This window comes from Ictalurus furcatus, chromosome 5 (genome assembly GCF_023375685.1).
Source record: "Ictalurus furcatus strain D&B chromosome 5, Billie_1.0, whole genome shotgun sequence".
Classification (NCBI taxonomy): Eukaryota; Metazoa; Chordata; class Actinopteri; order Siluriformes; family Ictaluridae; genus Ictalurus; species Ictalurus furcatus.
Window position 1 is genome coordinate 7,570,669 of NC_071259.1, and position 16,098 is coordinate 7,586,766.

At 37.5% G+C, this 16,098-nt stretch overlaps 1 protein-coding gene across 1 annotated transcript; it reads right to left on the minus strand.

The window, feature by feature from the left end:
• Positions 1 to 10,190: 10,190 nt before the first annotated feature.
• Positions 10,191 to 11,119, minus strand: LOC128607238 (transcription factor HES-2-like). The gene is made up of 4 exons (XM_053623908.1): positions 11,030 to 11,119; positions 10,824 to 10,919; positions 10,622 to 10,709; positions 10,191 to 10,510 (listed from the first exon to the last, which is right to left on the minus strand). The coding sequence occupies exons 1-4, from the start codon at positions 11,117 to 11,119 to the stop codon at positions 10,191 to 10,193; spliced, it is 594 nt and encodes a 197-aa protein (XP_053479883.1).
• Positions 11,120 to 16,098: the final 4,979 nt, after the last annotated feature.

The following is a 16,098-nucleotide window of genomic DNA, read 5'->3' on the forward strand; positions in this document are numbered from 1 at the left end:
TATAATGATATGTAATCTGCATCTGTGAAATCTCAACATTAGTAAACTCCATATCACTACCACGTGAACTGAGACCTAGCAATTTAAAAATAAACGTTTACTATCTGATAATGCATATAATATACAACTTATAAACATACTGTTAATAATGTGTAATGAATTATATATGCTTTCCTATATAGCGGAGGGTGTGAAACAAAAAGGAGAGAACACAAAGCACAAGGAATGGATGAACAATATGGATTTGCAGTGGGCGGGGGGGGGGGGGTTTGGGGGGTGTTGAGTATCTATAATTTAAATTACAAGCACAGATCCACAAGCCACGCCATTTTAAGTAACATCTGCTTGTAAAATTTGATCAACAATAGTTTTTTTCCCCCTGACGTGTTCATGCGATGACGTAGTGTTCACCTGCATCCATAGTGCGCAAGGATTGGTGTATGTGTGCTTGTTGGGGTGGGGGTTGAACGGCGTCTCTACGTTTGGCTTATGTTTAGTTCAAAGAATCCACTAATCCACACGATAAAAGGTCTAGAAAATGTGTATCCAACATGTACAATACAGATGTTCTGTATTTTTACGCACAAGAAGGAAAGCTGGTCTTAGCGTTTTGGGTATCCTGGCTACGACGCACGACTAAAAACTGTTGTATTTGTAACCAAAACGTTTGCACTGTCTTTGAAGAGAACACGAGGGCTTTGTGTGGTGCACACACGGAAATATTTTCAGTTTGTAACTCGTGCATCCCCATGGGATCCACGCGTCCAGCACGCGTCATGGCGAGGAGACCAGATGGCCTCCTATAACTATCCACCCCCTCCCTCCTTGTGCGCAATGGTCATGCCTGTGTACGCTCCATCCACGAATGTTTTTTTTGTGTGGTGCATGCACTTTAGTTTTTGGAAAAAATATTTGGCGTCAGTGGCCCATCTGCATGCCTGTCATCAGTGGATTTGGATTACAGATGATCAGACAAAGGAAGAAGCGTTTCTTGGCGTTTTGCGCGCGCTCATTGGCTGCCTGTTTGCTTGGGAACTTTACGGCGATTTATAATGAACGACGGGTTGTAACAAAGCGACGCGTGTTTATCATTTTCATTCTGGAAAAAAAAAACCCAAGTTGGTTGGGGAGAAAATGTTTAAGTATGCTATAGTATATGCAAAACATCCTTTACATAATTGCTGTAAAAATGATCAACAGCGTAGGTGTAATTTTGTGAAACATCACTAAATGTAGTTTTAGGTTTAGTGTAAGATGTAATTCCTTGTTTTTTTTGTTTTGTTTTGTTTTGTTTTCAGATGTAGTGTGCGCATTTCTATATTTGCGCATCTGTGCGCAATTCTGTTTAAAATGCTGGCGGATAGAGATCTGGCTCATTCGCATTAAACAAAAGAAGAGAAGATTTACTGTTTTATATTTCGTTTTAAAGTTTAAAAAAATGTCATCAGGATTGCACAAGCGAACACAAGGGAGCGACAGAGGCTCCCCGCTCAATAGCTTGTAACCGATGCGCGCTCCGCACGCGCCCCAATTCCCTGCGGGCACCTTAATTACCGGCCGCACGGGCCACTCGGCGCGGGCACAGAATTGTGAACTCGAGAACTTTTTTTTGTGCATGAATTGCGTTCGGTTGGGGGTTTCTTTTGTCCTCAAAAACGCGTTGAGCGTGGGTGCCCCATCTGTGAATGCGCAACTGGAGAGCGAGCTTTTTTGTCCAGGGTTTGGGAATGATAAGGTTGGATGTTTCCTAGTAGGAGAGCACGTGCGATGAGTGAACATCAAGCAGACATGTCGTTTAAACCCCCTCTTTTAAAAAAAAATAATCATTATGTGGGAACAATACTCTTCTACAACAGCCACTCGTTAATGCATGGGAAGAAAGCGACGCACAATGTTTTAGCTCGCGTAACGACTCAGAGCAGATTGAACACGTATTCAAAAATGTCGTGTTTCCTTTGTCATTTTTGGCATTTTTTTGCGTTCTATTTAGTACTATAAACAACTTTAGTAGGCCTACTATAATATATTAATTCATGCATCATTTTACTGAAATAATATGCTTATTAATTAAATGCTTTTCTTAAAAATATATAATTTTGCATCCCTTAAAATCACAATTATTATTCTGCCATTGATAGTATGAAATAATGGCTTCTGTACACTAAATGCTAGCTATACATTTCCAGAAAACCGTTTGAAATTCAGTAAACACTGTTGCAAGTACAATGCATATGGTTTTCTCAGCATACACTATATATACACAATATATACTGTACACAATATACATCTTGTTTTCTTATTATGAAAGACTAAGGATGGAATGAAGTATGTTGAGAAGAAAAAGAGGACAAAAAGAAGAAAAGAGCACCACACTATTCCATTTTGAAGTGGACTATATGTAGCTTATACCGTAGCTCAACAATCTCTAGTTGTAATTGCATTTAAAAAATCTTCATAAATGATACATAAGGAAAAATATAAAATAAAATACATTTATAATTCAAAAGTTTGCTTTGTTTTATAATCTATAACAAATAAAGTAAACTAAACCAAAGATGTGTCCTATAAGATCACAAGCTGAGGGATACGGAGAGATTAAAGACCAGCTGCAGTGTGTGGAAAATGCATGGTGATGGCATGCAGATAATCACTGACTGTTGTAGCAGTGAACATGTAGCAGTTAATATCTTAGTGTGCTGAGAGAGTATTTTTGTTAGACAAGCAGCTCCATATAAACATCATGTGCAGTGCAATCAGAAAAACAATTAGGATATACTAGGATTGTATTCATTATAATAGATTCCAAAAAAATACTAAATACAATTTCATTTCACTCCATGCCTTTTTTTAAAAATTGATTACTATTATTTACACCACTCAATCTTGGATTAACACCTTTATATAACTGAATAATTGTGATTACTGCTTCCCTGGATGTATATTGATGTATGTCTCAGCTGTATTGTCACCCTTTTCCCCTACATACAAATCTTTCAGTTTTTTTATTTTGTTGCCTTGCAAAAACTCACTCCCATTTTGTCTCTCTATTATCTTCTAGTCTTCCAGCAGATGACATCATAAAAAGCAGAACTGCTCCAGTTGACCAAGCAAGAGATGAGAATACTGAAAGTTTTATTTTTGGAAAATCACTATGCATTGCTTCAACCTTATTCTTCATCTTGCATCTATCTGTTTGTCATTGCCTTTTAAATGATAATTGCTTATAATTAGTTGATGTACATAAAACTGGTAGAATGATATATTATTCCCTATTGAATACAAAGACAAGAATATGTGTGATAGATTTAAATATATATATATATATATATATATATATATATATATATATATATATATATATATATATATATATATATATATATTTTATCATTTTACTGAAAAAACAATATATTTTCAGATACCCTTAAACAATAAGATGAGGAAGTGGGGGGTAAGGATTTTGGAGCATGGTGAATCCGATGACATGGGGGAGGGGTGTTGTCTGCTACTCTACAAGTGCACTGAGATAAAACTGTATGCAGCAAATGTTATACTATAAACTTAGAAATGTATACATTTAAAAATGTTTATTCAGCAAGCTCTGTGCATGTTCAAACAATATGGACATTTCAAATGTCCTTTACTATTTATATATTTCCTGTTATTCATTTGTTTTTTGCATTCGGAAATGACAAGCAGAATTGTAGAATTTGCAGGATTTTTCTGTACTGGGTTTTGGGGAAAAGATTTAGATCAAAGAGTAGGCTTTACACATTAGGGTTCACCATAATAATAATAATAATAATAATAATAATAATAATAATAATAATAATAATAATAATAATAAAGAAAACATTATTATATAATATAACAGTTGAGTTTCAGCTCAACTATTAAGCCTAGATTAAGATATTTTGTTGTACTTATTCCTCAAATTTGATATTATTCAAACTATAATCACCCCTTCTTTATCTAAAGATAAACACTCTGGTAATATACGGTACATGAGTGTCTGGACAAGATGAAGTGTAAAGAATTAGTTTGTCAGCGTGTTTCAAAGGAACTAAATTAGTCTTTCACTATTAGAAAAATGGTGGGTTTTCTTGATATTTTTCCAGCAACGTTATCTGATACATTTTGTACCTGTGAATACAGTATAAGTCTCAGCCAGTATGGAGACTAAAATATAACTGGGTCATAGGTTTTTAGTTTCTAGTATGCTGAAAAATACCTAGAGTGAATAAAGAATTGCGAAAGATGATTCTTTTGTCTGGTGACAGAATAAAGCAGGATCCTGACTAGGATAACCAGCTGCTAACCCCCACCACAAGTCTTTAAGGGGGGGTGGGGGTCTAGACACCTGGTGATGGCAAAAGAGACAGGCTTGGAGAGCATAGGCTTTGTTTTTTTTGTTTATGGACTGGAGCAGGAAAGGAGTAGAATCAGTAAAGGACAGGTTCCACATTTGAAAATAGCAGGTGACTTTAGTGGCTTTATAAGTATTTGCCTTGAACTCTTTCAGTTTTTGTAGTGTTACAACTTGGAACTGAAATGGACATAATTAGGATTGTATGGCCAAAGGTTTGTGGACAACTGATCCTCACATATGCACTTGAACATCCCTTCCAGATTTAGTTTCCCTTTATTGTTATAATAACCCCCATTCTTCTGGGAATGCTTTCAACTAGATTTTGAAGCATGGCTGTGGGGATTTGTGCTCATTCAGCCACAAGAGTATTAGTGAGGTCAGGCAGTGATGTCAAGCAAGAAGGCCTGGGACACATCGGCTTTCCAGTTCATCCCAAAGGTGTTCAGTGGGGTTGAGGTCAGTGCTCTTCCAGTTCAGCCATATCTTCATGGGCCTCACTTTGTGTACAGGGGCATTGTCATGCTTGAACAGGTTTGAGCCCCTAGTTCCAGTGATCGGAAATTGTAATGATTCAACATACAAAGAAATTCTAGACAATTCTGTGCTTCCAACTTTGTGGCAACAGTTTGGGGAAGGCCCACATTAAGGTGTGATGGTGTCCATAAACATTTGGCCATATAGTGTATGTTATGCATCTACACAACATTGACTATAATATTGAAATGAGGAGCAGGGGAATCAATACAGTTTGCAAAGGTATTTACAAATAAAAACACGAAAGTTCTGATTGCATAAGTATACACTCCTCTAGCTGTGAAATCCCTAAATTATTTTCAGTGCTAATCAAAAATCACAATCAATTGTATGGCGTTCACCTGTGTGGAATGAAAGTGTCAATTGAGCTCAATATCTGTTTCTAAAAGGTCAGAGAGTTTGTTAGATAACATATCTAAACAAACAGAATCATGAAGACCAAGGAGCTGTCAAGTCCAGGATGAAGGTATGGAAAAGTATCAATCAGGATTTCTTTATCCCAGACACTAAACATTCCACAGAGCAGCATTAAAACATATGGCACAACCATGACAAGAGCAGACTAGTCAGAGAAGCAACCAAAAGACTAAGTGTGATGCACAACACTATGCTACCACCAACATTCTTCACTGTGTGTATGAGGCTCACAGGGTGATGAGCAGTGTTGGACTTCAAAATATAGTAATTACTTCCAAGGCTAAAACATAACATTTTTTCCAATTTTTAGTAATGAATTGAATGGATATCAAATTCAAAGTTCAGTATATTTTTTAAAACCAAGCCGTTTCCATATTTGATACTTTAAATATCTTTCCATAATTTTGTCCTGGACTTATTTTGGTCTTCCTGAAACAGGTATATTGAGGTCATGTTACACTACATATGTGGACTCCATTCAACTAATTATGTCACTTCTGATGGCAACTGGTTGCACCAGACCTAATTTAGAAATTTCACAGCAACAATGGTAAATGTAATCACAACCTTTGTACTTCAGTATTATTGGCTATTTTGTGTAGATTCATGACATATAATACCAATTAAGTCAATTTCAGTTGAAGGTTGTAAAACTATGTGGAGTTTAAACTTGTACTAGGCACTACTGATTTATATCTGGATTATTTCTTGACAGGAAAGTGTTATTTTTGAAGAGATGACACAGATGTACAATTCCCTTTTCTTTCCATATTCCAATTATGCCAGATAGGTGTGTGTTTGTGTGTGTGTGTGTGTGTGTGTGTGTGTGTGTGTGTGTGCACGCACTTGGTGTGTAATAGTTTTGTTGATATTCCACTAGACTGGCAGAGCTGAGGCAATCAACAACTACGTTTTTAATTTAAGCACGTCCATAATTGATATATCCTGTCGGTCAGTCCATCCAAGGAAGATCCAATGGAGTCTCCTGAATCCATATTTGGTAAGGAGTGATATATGAGTTGTTAAATTATACACATAAAAATTGAGAGCATCTAGTCCTGGCACCTATTCCAACCCTCATGTTTAGATGTACTTTGTCTTTGTTTTTCTTCTAGCATTTGCCCTGTATTTGGCTCCATCCATATTCCCCGGAACACTAACCAGTTTCCCAATCCCTGTTGATGAAAAGCATTCCACAATATGGTGCTACCAAAACCATGCTTCTCTGGAGGTGTTCTTATGTTTCATTTAGTCAACATTCAGTGTTGTAGTATCCCTAATCCCTAATCTTATCAGGTAATAAACCTGATGAATAAATGTAAGAGCTGCTGGATAGCCAAGATACTTTTTTGCCAGGGCCATAGCATATCAACTGTGTGTAGAATTGCACCATTAACATTAATGAAACATTCAGTATGACTTAGTGAAGGTTTTGGATGGATACTTTTTCACTCATCACTAATGCCTCATGGCTTCCCCCACAATGGCATCTGCTTATTGCTGCCCTCATTTACATTATGGGAAATCCTGGTTGTTGCACTTACATCTGCAAAGAAGACATTATATTTTTGATGTATTAGGTATATGCTGCTGTTTTCAAAAGAACGTTTCCTGCCTACCAACAAATCTTGGTTTTGTTGACAAATTATGACAAACTAGCTGCTGGATTATAGTCCCCTCTGAAACTATTGGAACAGCAAAGCCAATTCAATTATTTGCCATACACCAAAGACATATGTCTTTGAAATCAAAAGACGAATATGAGATGAGAGTTTAGGTTTTCAGCTTTTATTTCCTGGTATTTATGTCTATATGTGTTAAACAACATAAAATACAGAATCTTTTGTATAAGACCACCCAAGTTTTAAGCCAGAAAAAGTAGGAAAAAATAAGTCTTACAGTAAATTAAGGTAAATAACACTTAATATTTGGTTGCATATCCCACGCTTGCAATAATTGCATCAAGCCTGCAACTCAGTGACATCACCAAATTGTTTCTTCTTTGGTGTTGCTTTTCCGGACTTTTACCGCAGCTTCTTTCAGTTGTCATTTGTTTCGGAGGGGTTTCTCCCTTCAGTCTCGTCTTCAGGAGGTGAAATGCTGCTCAACTTGGTCAGTCTAAAACCTTTCATTATTTCCCCCTGATAAAGTCCTTTGGTGAGTTGGCAGCGTGTTTTAGATAATTGTATTGCTGTATTATAAAGTACTCCAGATTAATTTGGAAGCATTTCTCTGTACATTGGCAGACAAAATGTTCCTGTAAACTTCTGAATTCATTCTGCTGCTACCATCATGAAATACATCATCAATAACGATTAGGAAGCCTGTTCCAGAAGCAGCCATGCAAGCCCAAGCCATGACACCACCTCCACCATCTTTCACAGATGATCTTGTATGTTTTGGATCATGAGCAGATCCTTTCTTTCTCCACACTTTGGCCTTTCCATCACTTTGGTCGAGGTTAATCTTAGTTCCAGAACTTTTGCGGCTCATCTCTGTATTTCTTTGCGAATTCCAATCTGGCTTTCCGATTCTTACTGATGATGAGTGGTTTGCATCTTGTGGTATGGCCTCTATATTTCTGCTCTCAAAGTTATCTTTGAATGGTGGATTGTGATAACTTCATCCATGCCCTGTGGAAGTTGTTGGTGATGTCACTGACTGTTGTTTTTGGGTTTTTCTTCTCAGCTGTCACACAATGCTTCTGTCATCAACTGTTGTTGTTTTCCTTTGCCCATTCGGTGTCTGTTGCTCAGTACACCTGTGGTCTCTTTCTTTTTCAGTATGTTTCAAATTGTTGTGTTGCCTATGGCCAGTGTTTGTGCAGTGCCGCTGATTAATTTCTCCTCTTTTCTTAGCTTCAAAATGGCTTGCTTTTCTCCTAGAGACAGCTCTCTGATCTTCATGTTGGTTTATCCTTTTTAACAGCAAATGCAGTCTTCACAGGTGAAACTGAAGGCTGGAACCAAGACCTATTTATTGTTTAAACAACCAATCTAGCAGCACACACCTGGTTAACAAGAAACACCTGTCAGTCACATGTTCCAATATTTTTGCTCACATAAAAATTGGGTGGTCTGATACAAAATGTGCTCTGTTCTGACATTTAATACATCTACCAGGAAATAAAAGCTGAAATTCTAAACTCGCATCTCAAATTCTCTGTTGATCTCAAACCCAAATGTCTGCAGCCTGCAGGGGGAAAACACACAAAAAAGAATTGGCCTTGTTGTTCCAAGAGTTTCAGAGGGAATTGTTGATCATGTATTGATTGTATTGTATTGTATATATGTATTGATGTATCGATGTATCGATCAACTATCGAAGAAGTATAATCTGTGTTTAATTTGCAGCAAAAGAATTGTGTTAAAGTAAGGGCATCATGAGTGTGGTTGGTGAATGGCCATTGGGTTATTGTTCAAGTCTCTTAACCCTTAACAGTTCAGATGTTTGTCGTAATAATTTACTTTTAAAAATTGTGTTGTGTGGTGTTTCCATAATTTTTCTTTATTTTTTTTTATGGCGTGAGAATAGGCCATGTTTGTAGAAATGAAACATGACAGAGCATGCTGTTGTAGGAAAATAATCCACAACATTGTCACAATTTGCCAACAATTAAAATTTCTTTTAAAATTTATTCATAAACAGCACCTACTACTTTTAACTGTTTATAGCTTAGTTATATATAATGTAAAAAGTCCACAAGTTACTTCCAATTATCCCATTATAACAGCTACAAAGTCATTCCCTCACGAGCTTCTCTTTTTCTCTCACTTGACGTAAATAATACAAAAAGACTCAGCTTGTTATGTTACTGAGAATTCAGAACGGGCAAAGCCAATGTCCTGAAGACTTTCCCATTTCACTCATTTATTATTAACCTTAATGCAGCACGTCTGATATACAAGTGCCTGTTAATGAGACTATAGGCTATTATAGAAACGAAAACATATGAACGCATTAATATAAACGTGCAGTTGACACTATTGTCAGAGCTGTTATGGAAAATTAATCAACACTTTCTGACCAATCACATTCAAGAATTCAACAGCACTGTGGTATAAACAATAATAAACAACATGTTTTAAACAACAACATTTAGATGACTCCGAGCTAGGCCTATATAGCTGATGTCATGGTTCACAGGCTCTAAGCTATATTCCCACAGCCATATAAGCTTTGACATATGCATAAATAGAACTATACTGTGCTTTGTAATGAGACAAAAGCATATTTTATTCACCTCAGATGGAAGCATACCACATTAACCATTTGGATTTTCATACTGATATCACCCTTTTGCTGTTTCTTCTTTTATTTTTTATTTTTTATCAATCCCAATAAAATACTGATTGCCAGAACTTCACTTCAGCAGCCACCTACTAGCCTATTTGATTTGGATAAAGGAAGCAAAACAACTCACGCATAATTTCAAATGTTCAATGTATTTATTTTTTGTTGTCTGATTCACAATAACTTTGAAATGCCACATAGATTCATTCATTTCAATCATGTCTGCCTACTTATTAACACACAGTGTTTACAATTTCTTTGCACGGACCAAATATACAAAAGTCAATTGTGCAAACCTCGTGAAATACATTATAACCCTTGGGGTTTACAATTGTGTTGTTTACAACCCGTATGTCTTGACACCCCAGAGAGGATTGCATTAAGTCACTAACATTACCTATTTCTATATCCATGATCTGTGCTTACAGGCGCTTTTATTTAATCGTAGCTCATTCTACAGCCAGTTTTGAAAGCTTATAGCTTATGCATGTCACAATAAATACAGTTTAATACATTTTAATATATATACAAAGTTAATAGTGAATCGTTATCTGGAGTTCGAGACATGTTCAGTGGTCTACCACGGTCTCCACATGGTTTGAGCGGCGGCTTGTGGCGCAGCCTGAGCTCTACCGGAAGCTGGTCCAGGGATGGCGCTCGCGAGGTTTTCACTTGGAAGGACGTTGTTGGATTTCGGGCTCAGGAGACGCTCGTGCTGGATCGCGCTGGAGGTACGTGAGCTGCACGTGCGGCAGGCTGGCGAGCTGGAGAATTTCGACTGCTGGATGAAGTCGTGCACGCGCGCGCAGGATTCACTGTCGAGGCTCGTGCGCGGGAGGAGCGCGGAGACCCGCTGCAGGCACGCTTCATAGCCCTCTCTGTAACTGTCTGCTTGGGCTGGAGTGAAAATGGGGAAAATAACATTAGATATGCTATATTTGTCAAATGATAAAAGTAGGCTTTTTTAATCTTGTAAAGTATTGTAAACAAACGCACGCGCGAAATTACCTTTAACTGGTGAAGACGAGAGTTCTCTAAGAAACCTAACGGTCATTTCCAAGATGTCGGCTTTCTCCAGCTTTGAGTAGCGAGAAGTCTAAAAATGTAGGGAAAATTCAGAACATTCTCCAACATGTTCCATTCTCATAAGTAAATGAACCTTAACATTGTTATATGTCATGAATTTCCAGCTTTACATAGGGCTACTTACATCTTTGCCAACCAGAGGGACTATCAGCTCCTTTAACTTGTTGAGGCTCTCATTGATGCGCGCGCGCCTTCTTTTCTCCATTAGAGGTTTGAGAGTCTGCAAGAAAAGAGGGGGAAAACAACATTAAATACATGACATTTTTTTAAAACAAAACACAGAGAGACTTTTGTGGTAATGTTGAAAAAAAAAAGACAAATAGTCTTCACCTTTCTCAGTTCGTTTGCCTCTTTCCTTTGAGCCACAGTCATTCTGGAGCTGAACGAGTACGTGGAGTCAATAAGGACGTTGGGAGTCATGTTTCTGTAAGCCTTTGATTTGTAGATGTGGGTTCGTAGAAAGTCGACGGTGGTTTGTGGTCGCTGAGACAGGAGTCCTGTCTTATATAGCGGCCTCGGGCGTCGGGGGGAGTGTCCCAAATCTATTGTGGCACGAGGCTGAGGAGGAGGGTGAAGCTGGAGACCCCGCGCGCTTTTCCCCAGCCATCTGCTGACTGGAGGATTGAGTTTTAATCTGAACTGGTGGCACGCGCCGGACTGTTCCAACCGTGTGAGTGTATGACCTTATCTTTTTTTTTTGGTGCATACTTCTATGAGTATTGTTAGCATTTTAAACCTTAGTGTGATCACTCGTTGATTTGAAATAAATCAGAATAAAACACCAGTTTGAAAGACTGACCCCTTAAAAAGTCACATGAAATCATATGATGTGAAATTTATAAGTGGTTTTTAGACACTTAATTTATGTTACATGTTTATGACTTATTCACATATAGTGCATGTGTTTTTTATGTTAATTTTTAACAAGGCCACTTGGTTTTATTTACTAATTTATTTATTTATTTATTTTACATTTTGTCATTTATTTTCACAAATAGGGCACGTGATTTCATTTCTCAGAAGAACTTTTGGATCTGTGTTCAGATTGTAATTTTGTTAATACTGTAACATGAATCATTCTTTTTCCTCATGTCACTGTTGACAAGAAGATCACATGATGAAGCGTGTTTACTTGTGCAAGTTCAGGGCATAACATGATGAAATTCACATGCAATCACATCTGGACAAATCTATGTGAAATGTGTATTTTTTTTCTTTAATGGGCATGTAGGCTTTTCATTCGTTTAAGTTGCTCAATATTAATTTATCGTACTCTTTTAATTAAATATGTAATCTTTTTTTAATGTTTAGGATAAAAGAAACAGTTTTGAAAAAAGCACAATAAATTTGGCACTATTTAAAAAAAGAAGCTCGACATAAGCCAGTATCCTGGACTAGACAAGTCTTTACTTTAAAGCTGTGAATTAATAAACGTGTTCTTGTTTTTCATTTAAATCAATAACGTTGTGCTGCTTTTAAGCACATTTGCTTTTGTGGTGTTTCTATTAATTTACTTTGTTCTAGGTTTAACTGTGACATGACTGCAGATGGCTCTGGGACAGGGGTCATGTGTCTCGATCTCCAAACATTCAGCTACCCAAGCCACGCCATATACTGTATACAAATTTGGCGTTTGTATAAACTTTACAACAGTTCTGATTGGCTGAAATTGTTTGTGTAGTGACCTTCAGCTACCTACAAACTAGGTGACTTCATCGGGGTTGGGGGGAGGGGAGAGTGGTCTGCAGACAACAAAGTCTAATATGCTTGCATACTGAATGCTCTGTCAGAATAACTATATTGCAGTGTATATTGTTTTTTTTGTTTTGTTTTGTTTTTTTTTTTTGCTTTCCAACAAGAACGCACAGGCAAGCATTGTTCCAAATATCGTCTAATAATGTATGAAGAATGCCTATGTTTATTATGAGTGCATAGAAATCAAATAATAATTCCGTGAAACTAAGCACGTGAATTTTTTCTGAATCAAGAGCGAAACCGTTAATCGTTAGAAACGTTCATAGATACTGTTCTCACGCGCTTGGCACGTGCCATTGATGCGCGCCAGATGGACATCTGCTACCGCAACCAATGCGCGCCCTCGTGCCACCAACCAACCCCCAACAACTCTGTCCCACTTGTAACCTATTCAGTGCACATATACAGCAAGTTTGTGACATTGACATTGGTGATTTTAAAGCAACATCAAACGTATCAAATTATTCTTAGAAGTAATAATGCAAAGTTTTATTGCTGAATGATGTCTCAAGCGCGTCTCGTGCTTAACGGTGGAACAGTCAAACTCTCGAGCTTCTTGTTATCTGACTCCTGAGGGGAAAACACCCAAAGGATGATTTCGGTTTGACGCTGTCTTTGTGCATATTTATGGCGTGGGTATCCCATCTGTGCACGCTTCAATCTGTGTTAGAGGACAGACCTGAACCTTCCCTGATAGTGTACCAATTCCAGGGGCACATAAGGAACTCATGCAGTTTCACACCATTACCATATAATATACTATTTTTAGTGATATTCTGGTGAATTGGTCAATCTGTGAACAACAAATAAAAAAATGCAGCTTTACACTTGGTTGATTGGTCTATAAATGATTCATTTTAACTGTGCCCTAAGCTAAACAGAAATCATAGTTCTAGCTACAAACTTCCTAATAACTGTATGTGTTTCATCATATAACAGAACCCAGTGTCTTTGCCTAGTCTTAAATTATGCCTAAGTTAGAATATGAACTACAAGTCTACTGCAAATGCTGAAGAGCGTTTTTTGTTACACTGATATCATTACAAAGATTAACATTATTGGTTGCCATATTGTGTGCAACAGTTAATGAGCTAAAACATATTATAATATTTCTAGCAGGAACAGGTTGCTACAACAAGCAGCCTAAATTCTTCACATTGGCTCAAACCTAATGGTGGGGAAACATCGAGACACCAGCAATGCTGACTTATTAAATGGCAGTTCAATATAAACCAATTAAAAAAAAACTTTAATAAACTTTAATTTTGTATACTACACATGATTAATAGCATAATGTGTAACCTAAGTCGACCAATAGTCACCAATATTAACCCTAAATAGTAAAATTACATTGTATCAGACATTGCTGATTCTGTAAATATTTTCTTTAATTTTTTAAGCTTAGTCATTGGCACATTATGTGTCAAGCTTTTATATCACTATTTACAGTTATTTTTGTACTTAAATACTATACACATTTTAAGCAGAATATTTCATATTAGGCCCAGAGACCAAGTTCAAAGCAGGAATTCTTCCTGCATGGGCCAACAGGCATGAAACCAGTCCATTGCAGGGCATCACACACTCTTATGCACTCATTTCTACCTAAAGGGACAATTTAGAATAGCCAATCCACCTACTGACATGTTTTAGGTGGGAAGAAACCAGAGTATCAGAAAGAAACTTACATGGATAAGCAAGGAGCATACAAAACTCTGTACCAACATTAACCAGAGCTCAAGATCCAACCATAGACCATGGAGCTGTAGGGCACCAACAATAACAATACCTAATCAATACCTCTGGTCAATTTTTTGGAATATAATGAAACAAATATTATTAACATTAAATGATTATAAGTTTTCATGGCTATACAGATAATTTGTCTGGCATACAGTAGAGTAGAATTTTATTTTATGAATGTTTTACAATAGAAATAGTCTCAAAGCTTACAGACATCAGTGGCACCAGTGCACTAACAAGAGTAATGGTGGCAAGGAAAATTTCCATGGGAGTTAAGATGGAGAAACCCTTGAGAGAAACCAGTAGACCTTCTAAGCATTGGAGGCCAATACGTATTTGGTCAGGAATCATGAATTATTTTTTATATTCCATAATCTGAAATTTCTAGTTTATGGCATATCCATCAATTGCTAGTATAAGCAGATGCCAGCAGCTCTATATTCTATCATCAACAAACTCAAATGAATGCAAGTAAATAGGGTGGAGTACTGATCTAATTTCACCAAAACTCTCTATGTCCAAGGCTACATAGTCTAGAACATTGGTTCTGAAAGTTGCGTCCAGGGAGACCCAGTGGTCCATGAAAACCTGATCTATTTTTCAAACGTCAGCTGTCCAGTTTTGGTGAGCCTGTGCCCACTGTAGCCTCTGATTTATATTATTGGCCAACAGGAGTGGAACTCCAGGAGAGGAACTCTCAGGAGATCAGCAGTTTCTGAAATACTCAAACCAGTTCATCTGGCACCAATAGTGGTCAAAGTCACTGAGATCACCCCCCCCCCCCCCCGCAATTCTAATATTTGATGTGTTTTTGATTTCATGAAGCTCTTGACCTGTATCTGCATGATTTTATGCATTGCGCTGCTGCCACATGTTTGGCTGATTGGATAATTGCATGTGAATGTGTGCAACAGTTCAAAATAACATAAACAGTGCTTGCATTAGCTTATTTTATTAATACACTCACTTAGACCTATTAGACCATATATTACAGCTTAAGGGGCCCCTGGTTCCAAAAAGTTTAAGAAAGTATGTGGACACCTGATTATCACAACCAGATGTGCTTGCTGAACTTCCAATTCCAAAACCATGGGGATTAATTTAGTCCCCCACTTTGTTGCTATAACTGTCTCCATTCTTCTGGGAAGGGTAGATTCCACTAGATTCTGGAGTGTGGCTGTGGGGTTTTGTGCCCATTCAGCAAAAAGAGCTTTAGTTAAGTCTGGCGCTGATGTTGGTCAAGAAGGCCTGGCATGCAGTAGTTCTTCCAGCTCATCTCAAAGGTGTTCAGTGGGCCTGACTTCAGAGCTCTGTGCGGGTCACTTGAGTTCTTCCACTCCAACCTTGCCAATTCATGTCTTTATGGACCTCATAGGGACATTGTCATGTTGGAACATGAGAACCTTTTTGAAAACCTTATGTCCAGTGAAGGGAAATCATAACGCCACAGCATAAGACGACATTCTAGACAGTGTCCTGCCAACATTGTGGCAAGAGTTTGGGGAAGGCCCACCTATGAGTTTCATGGTCAGGTGTCTATATACATTTTGGCCATATAGTGTATTTTAAGAGCTATATTAAAAGTTTACAACTTAACAAGGAAGATGGGGTGCAAACTTTGCAGTTCTTGTAAAAACCTTAGCTACACACTTTTGAGTTCACTGGAGTTGGTTGATGGATGTTCCGCCAATTCTTCTAAAGTGAGTTTCAAATGTCAAGCTAATTCTTTCATACCTACTAACAAACACATATTTATACTATATTGAAAGCACTAGGTATATATGGATGAATTATGCACACATGCACAGCTTATTTTACAAATGTGTCCTGTTTTGGAAGGTCAGATAGGGCTATGATTGAAATAAACCTGTTATCATACAATGCCTGGTATCATACAATTA

Bases quoted from the DNA above. Each gene is read 5' to 3' on its own strand.
- LOC128607238 (XM_053623908.1), bottom strand. From the start codon at position 11,119: ATGACTCCCAACGTCCTTATTGACTCCACGTACTCGTTCAGCTCCAGA. The intron at 10,920-11,029 runs GTGAAGACTATT...CTTTTCTTGCAG, and splicing joins AGGCAAACGAACTGAGAAAG to ACTCTCAAACCTCTAATGGA. The intron at 10,710-10,823 runs GTAAGTAGCCCT...CTACATTTTTAG, and splicing joins TCCCTCTGGTTGGCAAAGAT to ACTTCTCGCTACTCAAAGCT.